Consider the following 17,245-nt stretch of genomic DNA (forward strand, 5'->3'; position numbering starts at 1 on the left):
GGGTATATTTCGCAGTATTTTACAACCTGGCTCGGGCGAGATTCCGATTCCGGGGCGGGCGAGGCAGTAAAACTCCGGCCATTGTGGGTAAAGTTCGGGTCAAAGACGAGCTCGGTGTTTATTTCCTTTCTTTTCTGTTTTGCTGAGTATCTGAATTCCTTTCAATAAATGTTCATATTTATTATTGGATGTTGATAACTGTGTGAGTTGTTGAAATGAGTGAACTCCACTCTGCCGATCACAATCCCCACTCTCTTTAGACATCAGAGTAGTAAAATGTTCCAAGTCAGTTTCCAAGAGAAAATTCAATGGGAAGCAACGGCCCCGGGACAATTAAAGGAGCAGCTGGGCAGGTGACCAATTTTGGTCATTTTGTTCATCTTTTTAAGGCAAACCTGGGAGGAGGAGGGAAAGGAAAAGCGGCCGAGAGTTTTAGGGAGTGAATTCCAGAGCTCAGGATTTGGTCTCAGTTGTTGACAAATTATCCTCAACATGTCAGATTGGGGAAGTTGGAGGGCAGAGATGTCGCTGGCTTGCAGGGCTGATGAAGCTTACTGTTGTATATTGATAGTATTTTAGTTGTTCCTTATCAGCAGCCTTGCAGCTGAACAAGGGCACTTTAAGTGAGGGATTGCATGACGTCATTGGGATGATCCTGTCTGTCGTTTGCATAGGTAACTGGGCAGTGCAACATTACACCCTATAGTGTTAACTATTCCTGAATAAAGCTCTGAAGTGTTACCCAAACTCGAAACGTTGGCTCTATTCTCTCTCCACAGATGCTGTCAGACCTGCTGAGATTTTCCAGCATTTTCTGTTGATATGGCGTGAATAGGAATGGATGGGCCATGGAGAGATTTGAGCATTTAAAATTGAAATGTTGTCAGGCTGTCAATCGGTGTCAGTGGTGTATAAAGGTGAAGGGAATGAGACTTAGTGCGAGTTAGGATTCAGGAAGCAGAGTTTCAGAGCAGTGAGACTGTAGAGCTCGATATCAGCAGCTTACATGTGGAACCTGCTTCCAGGTTGATGAGAAATAGAAGAGGGCCAATGATAAAGATAATGGTGCGGGAGAGACCAGTGTTACTGATTCACTGGATGGAAAGTAACAGGTAAGAATTGAACCAAGAGCCTTTGATGCATTTCTACTCAGCTGGACGACAAGAGGCAGGAGTTGGAGAAGGTTGACATGGCCAAGCATGTTAAGGGCTGCAGACGGGTGAATGAAGATACTTCATTGACTTTTGTCAGAGTCGGATAGGATAGTATTTGTGATTTTAAGAGGAGTGGTGGCATTGTGACAGGGTATAAACATGACTGCGTGGTGCTATTGCAAAAATGGCCATGGATTTGGGAGGTAACAACATGTTCAATGAGTTTGAAGAGGGAAGTGGAAACTGGAGATGGGACAGTGGCTTGTCAGGGTGAAGGGTGGAGTTTTCAAGGAATCTGATGAGAACGACTGGTATTTTGTGAAACTGCTGTCAAATCTCAGAGTTTTCAAAGTTTATTTATTATTGTCTCAAGTAGGCTTACGTTACATTGTAATGAAGTTACTGTGAAAGTCCCCTAGTCAGCACAAATCTTTCTGAATGTGTAAGGAAACCGGAGCATCTGGAGGAAACCCTTGCAGATGCTGGGAGAACATAGAATCCCAATAGTGTAGAAAGGAGGCCATTCGGCCCATCGACAATAATCCCACCCTGGCCCTATCCCCATAGCCTCACATATTTCCCCTGCTAATCCTCCTGACACTATGGGGCAATTTAGCATGGCAATCTGCCTAACCCGGACATCTTTCGGACTGTGTGAGGAAACTGGAGCACCCGGAGGAAACCCACACAGACACGGGGAGAATGTGTAAACTCCACACTGTCACCCGAGGCCGGAACTGAACCCGGGTCCCTGGCGCTGTGAGCACTGTGCCACCGTGCCGTCCAGGCAGCCGTAAATTGTACCGATTTACAGGTTCTCAATAAATCTATCCTGCGCATCTTTGGAGTGCAGACGGTGCAGTGACCCAAGCCAGGAATTGAACCCGGGTCCCTGGTGCTGTGAGGCAGCAGTGCTAACCACTGCGCCGCTAAGACTACTACTAATATTGCGGTAACATGTGAGATTGTAATATTCTGAAATATATCTTACACACCAGTAAAGATCTCAGCCCTCTGCTTCTGATTTTGTATTAACATCTGACCCTGACATTGATATTATCCTCATTACAGAGTCTCAGAATCCGGAAACATCTGTCAATATCATGGCTGAAGGTTCAAACAAGGGAGAATATCCAATGTCTTCAACAAGAATTGGCATGGACACAGGTAGGATCACAAAAAAATACAAATATCATTCCTATCCTGCCTGCAGCTCACACCGGAAGAGGGAACGGGACAGGGACTGAGTAGAAAGTTGGAGTGAGTGACCATCTGGAGCAGGTTTAACCAAGGTTTGGCCCGGGGGCCGGGTGTGACCCGTGAAGCTCCTCTACATGGTCCCAGAGAACATTTTCAAATTATTGTCAAACAACTGAGTTCCAATTCAAATTCAGAGCTTGTTTCTCTACTCCATTTGCTGCTGATAGGCCGACTAGTGAGAGCATCAGCAGCTAACGAAGGAGAGAAACAATCTATGATTGGTGGAGCAGTGAACAGTGTGCTGAAGGCTGGTGTTGGGCAGGCGCGGCGGGGCCGGGTGGATAAACTCACTGAGCTATTCGTGTTTAGAAATCCACATTCCCATCTATCCTCAATAACACTTGGCTCACTTGCATCACAAAAATTCATCCACCTCCGATTTAAAGTATTTAATTACCCGCCACCTCCAACCTCTTCTGAGGCAGAGAGTTCCAGAGGGCCACATCAGCTCTGAGTGAAAAAATCTCTTAATCTTTGACCTAAAAAGGCAGATCCTAATGATAAAACAGTGCCCCCGAGTTCTGGACTTCCCCACAAGATTCAAAATCCTTTTCATGTCCTTGTTGTGAATATTGTTCAGCATCTTAAATACTTCAGTTAAGTCACTGCTCACTTTTCTGAACTCTGGTGGAAACAATCCCAGTTTATGCAACGTTTCTTCATAACACAACCTGCTCATTCTGGGAATCACCTCTTCTGAATCGCCTCGAATGCATTTACATCCTTTCCTTAAATAAGGAGCCCAAAAACCGCATGCAATTTTCGAGATGTGGTCTTACCAATGCCCTGTATGACTAAGGCATAATATCCTTTTGGAGTTAAATTCCCTTCGTAATGAAGGAGAACATTCCATTAGCCTTCATTATTTGCTGCACGTGCATATTAACTTCTTGTAACTCATGTCTGCAGCTCTGAATTTTGCAACCGTTCTCCTGTTTAATAATACTCTGCTTTCTTATTCTTCCTGCCAAAACAAACAACTCCGCATTTTCCCACATAATACTCCACCTGCCAGATGTTCCCCACTCACTCAATTATACGCAACCTCCTTTGGTGGAATTTTCCCGTGCTGCCTGCCACAGGAATCGGAGCAGGCAGGACATGGATCATGCAAAGGTCCATTGAACTCAGGCGGGATTTTCCGGCATTGGGGCGAGCATGGCAGGAAAATCCTTCACAACATACTTTCCCACCAATCTTTGTCTCTTCTGTAAATTTAGCCGTGATGCCTTCACTTCATTTATTGCATGATCTGAATTGTATCAAGTTGAGGCCCCAGAACAGACCCCTGCGGGACTCCACTTGTCTCATCCTGCCAATCAGAAAAACACCCATTCATAAATATTCTATGTTTTCTGCCAGCCAATCTTCTGTCAATACTAATATGTTACCCCCTAAACTGTGAGCTTTTATTTTCTGCGAAGCATTGACATGACACCTTCGCAAATGGCCTCTGGAAATCCAAGTGCAGCGTGTCTGCAGGCTCTGCTTTATCTAAAGAGCACATTACTCCTTCATAGAATTCCAATGAATCAGCTCAACACAACTTCCTTTGCACAAAACCACAAAATTTCCTTGAATTTTTCAAGTACCCGGCTACAATCTTCTTAATGATCCATTTGTACACCTTACCCACAACAGGCGTCAAACTAGCTGGCCTATCGTTTCCTGTTTTCTGCCTCCATCTTTTATTGAATACACAGGTTAAATTTACTGGTCCTTCACCCTGATGGAAACTTTCCAGAAGCTAGGGAATTGTAGGAAATTAACAGCAGCACATCTACTACCTCATTAGCCTCCTCTTTAAGATCCTGGAATGAAATCCATCAGGACCTGGAAAGTTGTCAGTCCATAGTTCCTGCAGTTTGCTCAGTACCAATCCTCCTAGTGACTGTAACTTCATCAAGTTCCGCTCTCTGTTCAACCTCTTGATTTAAAGCTGTTACTGAATGGTTTTCATACCCTCCAGAGTGAAGAAAACAGCAAAATATTTGTTCACTTCATCTGCTATTTCATTATTATCTTCTATTATCTCCCAATTCTCACTTTACACAGGACCAGCACCCACAGTACCTGCTCTTTTCTTACTTAAATAATTATAAAAACTCTTGCTGACTGTTTTCACTGTCTTTAATCTGCTATCTGTTTAAGTTTAGAATAAAAGTCTCAGACCCACTGTTTTCCCTGAAACTGGCACTGGGCAGGAAACGTTCTTTTGCACTCTTGCTCTTTGCATCAGTGAACAGTGTCAATCCCCCTCACTATATTCTCCTGGAACAAAGTGTCAATCCCCCTCACGGTATTCTCCTGGAACAAAGTGTCAATCCCCCTCACTGTATTCTCCTGGAACAAAGTGTCAATCCCCCTCACGGTATTCTCCTGGAACAAAGTGTCAATCCCCCTCACTATATTCTCCTGGAACAAAGTGTCAATCGCCCTCACTATATTCTCCTGGAACAAAGTGTCAATCGCCCTCGCTATATTCTCCTGGAACAAAGTGTCAATCGCCCTCACTATAATCTCCAGGAACAAAGTGTCAATCCCCCTCGCTATATTCTCCTGGAACAATGTGTCAATCCCCCTCACTATAATCTCCTGGAACAAAGTGTCAATCCCCCTCACTATATTCTCCTGGAACAAAGTGTCAATCCCCCTCACTATAATCTCCTGGAACAAAGTGTCAATCCCCCTCACTATAATCTCCTGGAACAAAGTGTCAATCCCCCTGACTATATTCTCCTGGAACAAAGTGTCAATCCCCCTCACTATAATCTCCTGGAACAAAGTGTCAATCCCCCTGACTATATTCTCCTGGAACAAAGTGTCAATCCCCCTCACTATATTCTCCTGGAACAAAGTGTCAATCCCCCTCACTATAATCTCCTGGAACAAAGTGTCAATCCCCCTGAATATATTCTCCTGGAACAAAGTGTCAATCCCCCTCACTATAATCTCCTGGAACAATGTGTCAATCCCCTCGCTATATTCTCCTGGAACAAAGTGTCCAGCTATTTATTTCTCTGCCTGATGGTGCACGTTGCCTGCAGTTCGGCTTCCAGATCAATAATCCTGATCCGGATTTCCTCCAGCTGCTTACACTTTCTGCAGACATGTTTGTCAGGAATCGCCAATCCACCGAATCCGCACATTTCTGGAGTGTCGGAGGAAATCGGAGCACCTGGAGAAAACCCACGCAGACAGGGGGGGAATGTGCAAACTCCACACAGGCAGTGACCCAAGCCAGGATTTGAACCCGGGACCCTGGCGCTGTGAGGCAGCAGTGCTTGCCGCTGTACCACTGTGCCACAGGAGTTCCAGGATTTTGACCAAGTAACAGGGAGTGAGGCAGGCTATAATTCCAAGTCAGGATATATAGCTTGGAGGGGACCTTCAGGTGGTGTGTTCCCAGGCCTCCGCTGCCATACCAGGTGATCAAGGTCGTGGTTTTGGAAAATGCTATCTAAAGATATGGAACAGTGATTAGCATTGCTAACACAGCGCCACAGACCCAAGTTCGATTACAGCCTTGGGTGACTGTGCGGAGGTTGCATGTTGTCCCCGTGTATGTGTGGGTTTCCTCTGGATGTTCTGGTTTCATCCCACACTCCAAAGATGTGCTGGTTGGGTAGATTTGTCATGTTAAATTGCACCTCAGTATCCAAAGATATTTAGGTTAGATGGATTAGATGTGTGAGATGACAGGGATAGGGCAGGGCAGTCGTCCAAGGGAGTATGCTCTTGTGAAGAGTTAGTGCAGACTCAATGGGTTGAATAAGCTCCTTCTGTGCTGTTGGGGTTCTATGGTTCGATGGATCATTGGTGAGTTGCTGCAACACATCTTGTGGATGCCACATGTTGCTTTGGTTGAGGAGGGAATGCATGTGCTTCGATTCTCTCTTGTTAGACATCATAATTCCTTGGCACTTGTGTGGCACAAATGTTACATGCCACCTCCACTTGGCAGCCAATTCAGCATTACCATCATTGGCCATTATTGATATTTTGGGGATTGTTTTTCACCAGGGTGACCAACCATCCCAGATTTTTGGGACCGTCTTATGTATGAACCCTGTGTCTCTGGGCTGTCTCTTGCTCGGAAGCTTGTTGTCCTGTAACTTGTGTTTCAAATTCAGCACATGCATTGTGTGTGTTAGCCGAGGTGCAGCCCTTCTGGCAGGTAGCTCTGACACGTCTGGGAGTGACCTCCCCATCCCCCTACACCTGCCCCAGCACGAGAGATTTGGAAGCACCCTCTCCCCACCTCCTCCACCCTCATTCTGATACCAAAGCTATTTCCTTACCTCATAGTTGGTCACCTTGACCAGAAACTGATCAGCTATATAAATGCTGTAGCAACAAGAGCAGGTTGGAGGCTGCGCATTCTGCGGAAAGTTAGTCAGCTTCTGTCTCCTTCGAGTCAACAATCCACAAAGTACAATGTTTTAAAAAAGTTTTTCTTTGTGTCATAAGTCAGCTTACATTAACACTGCAATGAAGTTACTGTGAAAATTCCCTGCTCGCCACAGTCTGGCATCTGTTCAGGTACACTGAGGGACAATGTAGCATGGACAATGCACCTAACCAGCACGTCTTTCAGACTGTGGGAGGAAATCGAAGCACCCAGAAGAAACGCACACAGACACGGGGAGAACGTGCAGACTCCGAACGTGCAGACTCCGCACAATCACCCAAGCTGGGAATCGAACCTGGGTCCCTGGCACTGTGATGCAGGAGTGCTCTCCACTGTGTTGCCCAAGTAAGGTGTAATGGAAAACTTGCAACTTGCCTGATAACTGTGACTTCACAAGCACACAAGAAGTTCTACACCACTTAGGAGAATGTAGCCCACCTGATCAGCAGCCCATCCACCACAGAAGTGCCTTTGCCACCAATGCACAAAGATAGCAATATGCATCATTTACAGGATGGACTGCAGCAACTCACCAAATCGCCTTTAACAACAATTTCCAATCCTGCGATTTCTGCCCAACCAGAAAGACAATGACAGCAGAAAGATGGGAAGATCACTCTCACTAATTACAGACTCCCTCCAATCCACACAACACCCTCACTTCGAAGAAGACCTTCACTGTCACTGGATAGAGAGCCTGTCAATACCTTTCGAGCAGCACTGAGTGTACAGACACCAGGAACATTGCAGCGGTTCAAGAAAGTGTCTCACCAGCTTTCCAATGGCAATTAAGGATTCACAACAAACTGCCCTTGCCAGGAACCCTCACATCCAGTGACTGATTTTTTAAAATATTGAATTTATTTTTGAAATTGGTAGTCTCTTGTGAACCATGGGTACTAATGGGTCTGGGGCAAAGGTGGTTATTGGGAGTCAGGTCAAATATGTTATTGCTGAATGTTTCTGTATTCCCACAGGTGTTTGATACTGTGGCTCACGAGCCTTCAGTTGCTTCCTGTCAAGGGAAGTTTCATTGACAGAAATGTGTTTATTTTTCTCCATTTGTGTTTACAGATCCGAACTCCGCAATCACTCAGTTCCTGACAAAGTGTGATGATTACCAACTGTTCCAGCTGACAAAATTCTACCGGGATAGGCTGGAGCAGGCGATTGAAGGAGGAGTGGATGGGGTCAGCTTATCGTTAACATACGAGAGGATTTTCACTGGACAAGAACATCGGGTAAGTGGGAGGGATGAGTTCAGGATGTATTAACAAATGATGACGAAAGAGCTGGTTCTGTCTACATCATCTTCTAGCAGACAAGGAATCAGATGCTGCACTGATAATGAAGTTATTGACCAGTACAAATCCTGTTATTAGTCTGCACCAGACTCAGGCATGAGATGAGGATGGCCTCAAGGGTGGACAGCTTTGGGAACCTAAAGCCACCAGTTTCTTCTCAGCATGCACAACTTACCCCACACGGGTACAACAGCAGAGTGGCTATGTTACTGGATGAACAAACTGAGATCTTAACTCCTAATCCAGAGACGCAAAGTTCAATCTCATTGTTTGAGAATTTAGAACATAGAACGTAGAAAAAATAATACAGCACAAACAGGCCCTTCGGCCCACAAGTTGCGCCGGTCATGTCCCTACCTACCTAGGCTTATATATAGGCTTACCTATGACCCTCAATCCTATTAAGTCCCATGTACTCATCCAGAAGTCTCTTAAAATACCCTATCGAGTTTGCCTCCACCACCACTGACGGCAGCCGATTCCACTCACCCACCACCCTCTGAGTGAAAAACTTACCCCTGACATCTCCTCTGTACCTACTCCCCAGCACCTTAAATCTGTGTCCTCTCGTAGCAGCCATTTCAGCCCTGGGAAAAAGCCTCCGAGAATCCACCCGATCTATACCTCTCAACATCTTGTACACCTCTGTCAGGTCACCTCTCATCCTTCGTCTCTCCAAGGAGAAAAGACCGAGCTCCCTCAGCCTATCCTCATAAGGCATACCAACCAATCCAGGCAACATCCTTGTAAATCTTCTCTGCACCCTTTCAATCTTTTCCACATCCCTCCTGTCATGAGGCGACCAGAACTGAGCACAGTACTCCAAGTGGGGTCTGACGAGCGTCTTATAAAGCTGCATCATTATCTCCCGACTCCGAAACTAAATCCTCGATTGATGAAGGCCAGCACACCATACGCCTTCTTAACCACCTCCTCTACCTGCGAGGCCGATTTAAGAGTCCTATGGACCCGGACCCCAAGGTTCCTCTGATCCTCTACACTGCTAAGAGTCTTACCCTTGATATTATACACTTTCATCCCATTTGACCTGCCAAAATTGACCACTACAGATTTATCCAGGTTGAACTCCATCTGCCACTTCTCCGCCCAGTTTTGCATCCTATCTATGTCACGCTGCAGCTTCTGACATCCCCCCAACCTATCCACAACACCACCAACCTTCGTGTCGTCGGCAAACTTACCAACCCACCCCCCCATTTCCTCATCCAGGTCATTTATGAAAATGACAAACAGCAAGGGTCCCAGAACAGATCCCTGGGGCACTCTAGTGGTGACCCACCTCCATTCTGAAAAAGACCCGTCTAAAACCACTCTCTGCCTTCTGCAGGCAAGCCAGTTGTGAATCCACAAGGCAACAGCCTCTTGGATCCCATGCCCTCTCACTTTCTCGTGAAGTCTTGCATGGGGGACCTTATCGAACGCCTTGCTGAAGTTCATGTAGACCACATCTACCGCTTTTCCTTCGTCAAAGTGTTTAGTCACATTTTCAAAGAACTCCACCAGGCTCGTAAGGCACGATTTGCCTTTGACAAAGCCGTGCAAGCTACTTTTGAGCATACTAAACTTCTCTAAATGTTCATAAATCCTGTCCCTCAGGATCGTCTCCAACAACTTACCAACCACTGAGGTTAGACTCACCGGTCGGTAATTTCCTGGGCTATCACTATTCCCTTTCTTGAATATAGGAACCACATCCGCAATCCTCCAATCCTCCGGAACCTCTCCCGTCTCCATCGACGACACAAAGATCATCACCAGAGGCTCTACAATCTCTTCCCGCGCCTCCCACAGTAACCTGGGGTACATCCCATCCGGTCCCGGCGACTTATCTATCTTGATGCTATTCAAAATTTCCAACACATCCTCTTTCTTAATGTCCACATACTCAATCTTTTCAGTCTGCCTCAATCCTGTGGTACAACGACCCAGGTCTTTTTCCACCGTGAATGCTGAGGAAAAGTATTCATTAAGCACCTCTGCTATTTCTTCCGGTTCTGTACAGACTTTCTCACCTTCACCTTTTATAGGTACTATTCCTTCACATCTCATCCTTTTACTCTTCACATATTTATAGAACACCTGAGGGTTCTCCTTAATCTTACCTGCCAATCCTTCTCCTGACCCCTTCTGGCTCTCCTAATTTCTTTCTTAAGTCCCTTCCTACAAGCCGTCTACTCATCTAGATCCCCATCATCGCCTAGCTCTCTGATCCTTTTGTATACTTACCTTTTCTTTCTCACTGGGTTCAGCGCAGCTTTTGTGCACCACGGTTCCCGTAACCTACCAACACCTCCCTGTCTCATCGGAACGTTGTCATGCAGAACTCCAGACAAACATTCCTTGAAAATCTGCCACCTTACTTCCTTGAGAATGCCTCCTTCCAATTTACGCCTCTAATCTCCTGCCTGATGGCTTCATATTTCCCCTTACTCCAGAATGAACTAAGCTAATTAAATAAGATTAGACTGTCTACAAAACCAATCTGCTTCACTAAGGGAAGGAGACATGCTGCCCTTACTCAGCCTGGCCTGTATGTGGCTCCAGACACACAGTAACACAGTTGACTCTTCACTGACCTCTGAAAAGGTCTAGAAAACAAGGCAAACTAACTACAGTCAGGTATAATAAACTAAACTGGGTGCACCACGCTGGACTGGATTCGCTAACATGGCCCAGTCGACCCTGCAAAGTCCTCACTAACATTTATGGACTTTCAGCACATTTTGCAGAACCCATTCCGCAGATATGTGAAGCTATAACCTGCCATCAATATGATCCTGTAACTATGATGATCAAACAAGGTCCCAGACTCCTCCCCTACTGTTCCTGGATCTGTATGTTCCCACCAGATGGATCTGCCAGAAATTACAGCCCAGTGGTATTGTATAAACGTGGAGAGTCCTCAATATTATCTTTGGACCCCACAAAATCTTATGTACTGAGGTCAAATATAGACAAGAAAACCTCCTCCTGATCACTGCCTTCCTTCAGTTGATGAAAATGGACTTTTCCATGTCAATGTGATTAAAAAAAGAACAGGCACAAAATTTACTCATGGGGCTGGCAGGGCACGGCGGTGGAGAGGGGGCTTAATTTCTCCAGTCAAGCCTGTCTCAGTAGCACGATTACTGACTGAACTTCCCAAGTTTTGAAAGTCAGATCAGCCAGAATGAGCTTGTGGCTCTTGGCAAGTGAACGTGGAAAATCCTAGTTTTGTTCTCATCCATCTGACAGTCGCAAATGCACCAATCCATGACAGTATCAGTAAGACTTACCGCACAGTCCTTGGTGGAGATGAAGTACTGTCTTCAAACTGACAAGTGGTTCTGTTGTTTGCGATGTTATCCCCGTGCTAAATGTAATAGATATTGAATAGATCGACTGTTTCTAAACTGACAGTTGGCCATCAGTCACAGTATTGTATTTCCCCACAATCTATTAGATAATAGCATGGCACACTCACACACCACCATTACAATCAAACCAGAGGCTCGGTCCTGGTTCAATGAGTTGCGTTGGAGAGCATTGCAGGAACAGCATCAGGAATATATAAAAATGATGTGGCAACCTGGTGAATCTACAACTAGCCACAATGGTATAGAGAGAGAAGCAACTTGAGCCTCAACTAACAGCATAAAGCTTTGCAGTCCTGCCATGTCAGTCATATGATGTTAGATAATTAGACAACAAATGTGTAGGGGGGATTCTACAAACATTAACATCAGAAACAGCAGATCCCAGCTCGTGGCTGACAAGACTGAAGCATCCACAACCACCAACAGCCATAAGTGTTCACTGATAATTCATCTCAGCCTCCTCCTGAGATCCCCATCATCACAGAAACTGGTCTTCAGCCAAATGAATTCCCTCCACATGATATAAAGGAATGACTGAGGGCATGATGTGCAGAGACACCGACAGCATCCTGGCTGTAATGCTGTAGGTTCGTGCTCCAGGACTAGTCACACTGTGAGCCAAGCTGTTCACCCCAGCTAAAGCATTGGCATTTACCCACCAATATGGAAAAAAATCCCAGGAAAGTCCATGGTAAAAAGAGCAAATGCAATCGAGTTATTACCATTTTATTCATCTACTTACAGTTATCAAAACAATGGAAGGTATATCGACAGTGTTTTGAAGTGGTATTTGCTCAGCAATTACCTGCTCGCAGATACTGAGTTTGCACTCTGCTCCAGAGCTCCTTTGGTTCAGACATGGCTAAAAGAATTACAGAGGAGAGGTGATAGTGCCGATCGTTCACATCAAGACAGCGTTTTAAATTGTGTAGCATCAAAGAGTTTTGGAAAAATTGGACTCAGTGGAAAACAGCAATCATATCACCCCTCAAACTTTTATTTTCCAGTGAGGACATGTTCACTTTACACACTGGCTCCCACTCACCCCCACCATTGTCTCACAGGTTCGAGTTGTTCCCATCTGAAGCTACAATAAGCTTGTTGTACTGAGGGAAACACAACTGAATGTAATATTCTGAATGTGATCACACCAATGTTTTTAGGAAGGCACAGGAGTATCTCAGTTTCTTGGTTCAATGTTACCCTTTTAATACATCGCAACATTAAGTTTACTCCCAAAGTAACACAGAGAATGGCATTAATAATCATTTAATTTCAGAATTTTATAGAATAGAAGCTGGAAAAAAGGACACAATGTGGATAACACTGCGAATATTGTGAATCTGAAACAATATGGAAAGGTGACAATAGATCTGTCGGTATCTGTACAAAGAACAGGGGAACAGTTCAGGTTTAACTCTCATGTGGACTGGCAGAAAAAAGGCAAGAGTTTGAGTGGGACTGGAGAGACCAGAGGAAAAAGTCAGGATGTAGCGGAAAAGGAGTGAACTGTTCAGTATTGCTGTAACAAAAGCTGGTCTAGCCAGCGATGCCCACATCATTGTCTGTTTCCCTCACAGACTCCATCTCCAAACCACTTGATTGTATTCCTCTCCCAGCCTCTGACTGAGACCTAGCCAGACTATCTGTGATTTCAGCATTCAGTATCAAGCAGAACTCCATTTCCTGCACAATTGCCAGTGCAGAAATATCCTTATTGTCTGCACGTAACACTGCAAGTCTGTACCCCTACCTCAACACAGCGCCTGCTGAATCCTGTTCCATGTCTTTGTTCACCCCAGATTCAGCTGTTCCAATGTTCTGCTACATTGCGTCTTATCTTCAGCTACTCAGATTCTGCTGCCTTTACTGTGCTCCCACTAGACTCCAGATAACACTGTGTGCTCATAAACCTGTAATGGCCCCCAGTCCTCAGATGCCTTTGCTTTAAAATGTCCATTCTTCTATTTGACCTGAGTCAATGAATTTGAACCTTTCCTTTCTTGTAAACTCCAGTCTGAAATTCTCCATTGCTCTGACTCTGACATTCTGCGGCAGGCTCTCCTTCACACCCCGCAATAGTAGCTAAATATTATCTGTCAAAAATTATCTAACTCCTCAATCGTCCTTACTGAGCTTTCATACGTACTAGTATTTTTTTTTAAAGTTCTGTCTCTGGCATTTGAATTACTGTGCAGAAATGATTAAGTGATTAGATTTTTCGCCATTATTATTAGCTCATTTCCCTGACATAAAGCATCAGTCGGTATTTGGATTACTCAATGGTACTTTATCAGTCAAATTTCATTTTAAAATTCCTGCTACTTAAATAACTTGATGATCAGAATAATCATTTTTCTGCCATCTGAGTTCTGATTTGCCGCTGTTTTATTTGCATACACATGGGGAACAGGGATAGACCATTTAGTTCCTCGATACTGTCCCGCTGTTAAATAACATTGCGGCTTATTTAATAGTACCCTCAAATCTGCATTCCCCCCCCTATTCCCTATAACATATCAGCCCCTTGATATCAAAAGTCCATCTACCTCTCTCTTAGAAACATTCAAAGACTCTGCTTCCACCATTTTTTTCAGGAAGAGGGTTCCAAAGACTCTTGACCATCTCAGAGAAAATAGACTTTTCCTCATCACCTCCGGATTTCTGAGTAAATCACACAGTGAGGCAGCAGGATTGAGGTTTCAGAGAAAAGTGGGTCAAATTATTCATCATGAACCTGATATCATGGCAGACACTGAGAGACAAGCAAACAATTACATTAAAATGCTGCAGATTCTCAGTGATCCCTCACTCTCTGCAAATATATTTTTGATTCTAGTTCAGTTGATTCACATTTGTTTATCGTTAATGACTGCAATGAGATGTGAAGATAATTTTCAGTCCGTGTTCGTTATGGATCAGGACCCGGCCCAGTGACTGATTTCTGAGCTGAAAGCAACTGGGAAATCCCATCACTGAGCAGGTCCTTTCCATCCCATTCTCAGTGTTTATCTTTCACTCTGCGTCTCATTATTCTTCATTACTATTCTTCATAGAAAGTCACTGAGCTCGTGGATAAGGGAAACCGGGTAGACAGTTCCAAACTTCTGCTCAATCTGGTGATGGAAAAAGGATCTCGGGCTCGAAGGGTGATGTGGGAATCCTTTGTGAAAATGCGTCACGGAGTCCCAAAACTGGATAAAATACTGAAAGAAATACAGGAGCGTGGTATGGTAAAATCACAGTGAATTCAATTTCCCATTTAAACACTGTCGATATCACTGATTTGATTTCATGAATTTATTTAAACAGGTTCTGATGCATTCGATGACATGAACATTGCACAAGGTTTATCTGAATTGCCCAGTCGCCTGAAAGGTAAGAGATGAAATGGAGATTATAAACTATTTAACTTCTGAGAATCTGAATGATTGATTACAACCTTTGTTTAAGAGGTTGTGAAAATCTGGGAATTGGAAAGTTAAAGGCTGGGGTAACTGGGCTGAACATGATTGGGGTTTGTCACTGTTCCTCAACTATACAGAGATTCATTCCAGTACACAGGATTTCTCTTGTAATCATTGCATTTTTTTCTCTTAATTAAATTGCTGATTGCTATTATTTTGGAAGTCTTGTGTACACCTTGCAGAATCCCACTACCCTGTAAATCTCAGCATGAACCTTATAGAAACACAGTAACAGAGAAAATGGTTGCAGGGGTAGGCCATTTGCCCACTTCCTCCACACAGCTCACCCTCCCACCTACTTTTGTGTAGTCTGCACGTTTGGAGAGATTAGATTTAATTCATCCGTCTAAATCATTAATATATATCATGAATAAGTGGTCTTGTGGTAATTGATATCAGCCTTTTAATTGATCACAACTTTATCTTTCAAGTAATTGGACCAAGTCACGGAATTCTCTTAACAGCTGTTTTAATCATCTGTATAGTGAGGACTCTGGAAAGTCACAGGTCACAGTCTGTAATGAATCAGAATACAGAATTCCTACATATATAAACAATTATAGTTTCAAATTCAGTCACAGGTAATTAGCATATACCAATCACATTTTAGGAGTTACCTCAATCCACTCAGTTATTGATTAAACTTGCATCATTCAGATATTAAAACCAATCACAGTCACCTTAAGCTACTGGTCTTAGTGCTTCTCTTTGAAAACTTCGATAAGAACTTTTTTTTCATAGCAGCTTATGTGACATTAACCCTTTCAGTGGTCTCCCAACACCGTGCAGTATCCCACTAGTCACAGTCTGCTATTTGGAAAAAAGACCCAGTTATTGCTACTCTGTTTCCTCCCTGCCAGCTTATTTCCTGTCCATCTCAATACACTGCTCCCAAATCAATGTATTGAATTTTACATGCTCATCTCTTACCTGGGACCGTGTCAAAAGCCTTCTGAAAGTCCAAATAAATCACAACCATTGTCACCTTCGTCACCTCTGCTAGTTGCTTCCTGGAAAAAATTCAAGTAGATTTGTCAAGCAAGAATTCCGCTTCATATATCCATGCTGACTGTCCAATCCTGCCACTGTTTTCAAATGCTCTGCTGTTAATGAACTATAGCATTTTCCCCACGACCAATAGAATGTTCCAGAAAACTATTCCGTATACACTCCAGGAATTTCTACTCTACGTTAGTGTGTCTGATTTCACTTGGCCAGTCTATATGCAGGTTAAAATCTCCCACAATTACTGATGTTCCTTCATCACATGCGTCACTAATTTCCTGTTTAATGCCATCCCCAGCCTCATCACTACAGTTTGTGGGTCTATCTACAACCCCCGTTAACATTTTGCATAAGTTCATAAGATATAGGAGCAGAGATCGGCCATTCGGCTCATTGAGTCTGCTCCGCCATTCAGTCATGGCTGATATGCTCCTCATCCCCATTTTCCTGCCTTCCCCCATAACCCTTCAACGCATGAACAATTAAAAATCTATCTAACTCCTCAAATTTACTCCTGTCCCAGCATCCACCACACTTTGGGGCAGCAAATTCCACAGATTCACAACCCTTTGGGAGTAGTTTCTCCTCAACTCTGTCTTAAATTTGCTATCTCATACCCTATCACTGAAAGGATAATCCGTTAAATCAGGGGTGTCCTTTTAACCCAATGTAAGAACTAAGATAAATATATTTTCAATTTCCCAAAACTAGGTTATAGGAAACAACAAACATAATTAACCATGCATTATAATTATTGTTAAACAGTTCAAATGAACTGTGAATGTTTACTGGTTTCATATTACACTTAGCAAAGTAGATTCTTGTTCTGTTTCCTGTTGCCATCATGGCAGAACTGTTATCAAAACACAGTTAATGAATCTACACGTACAACTGCTGAAACATAGTTATTGATTACTGAAATACACTACAACAAAGGGATGGGTATTCTTTGAATTCTCTGTCCGAAGGCAGGTTTGAACCACGGCTGAATGATCTCCGGCACGGGTAAGGCAAGGAGTGAGGTTCCGATTTTGCCCCAGATACAACGGGGATCGGACCCCATGCTGCTGACACAATATGGCCCACAATCTGACCAACTGAGCCAACCGGCTCCCCAGTAACATGGGTGACCAGGCAACAGCCTGATAGAATAGGAGAACTTTCCATGTTCAAAACTGTTGGTATTCCAATGCTCACACAGTATGAAAGGGAACCTGTTGAAGGTGGGATACAGTCACAGTGAGACTCCTGAACAATTACAATCTCT

General features: G+C 44.0%; 1 protein-coding gene across 2 annotated transcripts in view; it reads left to right on the forward strand.

Moving 5' to 3' along the window:
• Positions 1-17,245, forward strand: part of LOC144486735 (NACHT, LRR and PYD domains-containing protein 3-like) — an 87,075-nt gene that overhangs the window by 43,659 nt on the left and 26,171 nt on the right. For both annotated transcript variants that reach the window (XM_078204763.1, XM_078204764.1), the window contains 4 exons: positions 2,226-2,321; positions 7,900-8,066; positions 14,563-14,734; positions 14,819-14,884. In XM_078204763.1, the coding sequence (XP_078060889.1) occupies positions 2,258-2,321; positions 7,900-8,066; positions 14,563-14,734; positions 14,819-14,884 (469 nt within the window). In that variant the 5' untranslated portion in view covers positions 2,226-2,257. The remainder of the gene's footprint in view (positions 1-2,225; positions 2,322-7,899; positions 8,067-14,562; positions 14,735-14,818; positions 14,885-17,245) is intronic.

The sequence above is a fragment of the Mustelus asterias genome, unplaced genomic scaffold, assembly GCF_964213995.1.
Source record: "Mustelus asterias unplaced genomic scaffold, sMusAst1.hap1.1 HAP1_SCAFFOLD_435, whole genome shotgun sequence".
Classification (NCBI taxonomy): Eukaryota; Metazoa; Chordata; class Chondrichthyes; order Carcharhiniformes; family Triakidae; genus Mustelus; species Mustelus asterias.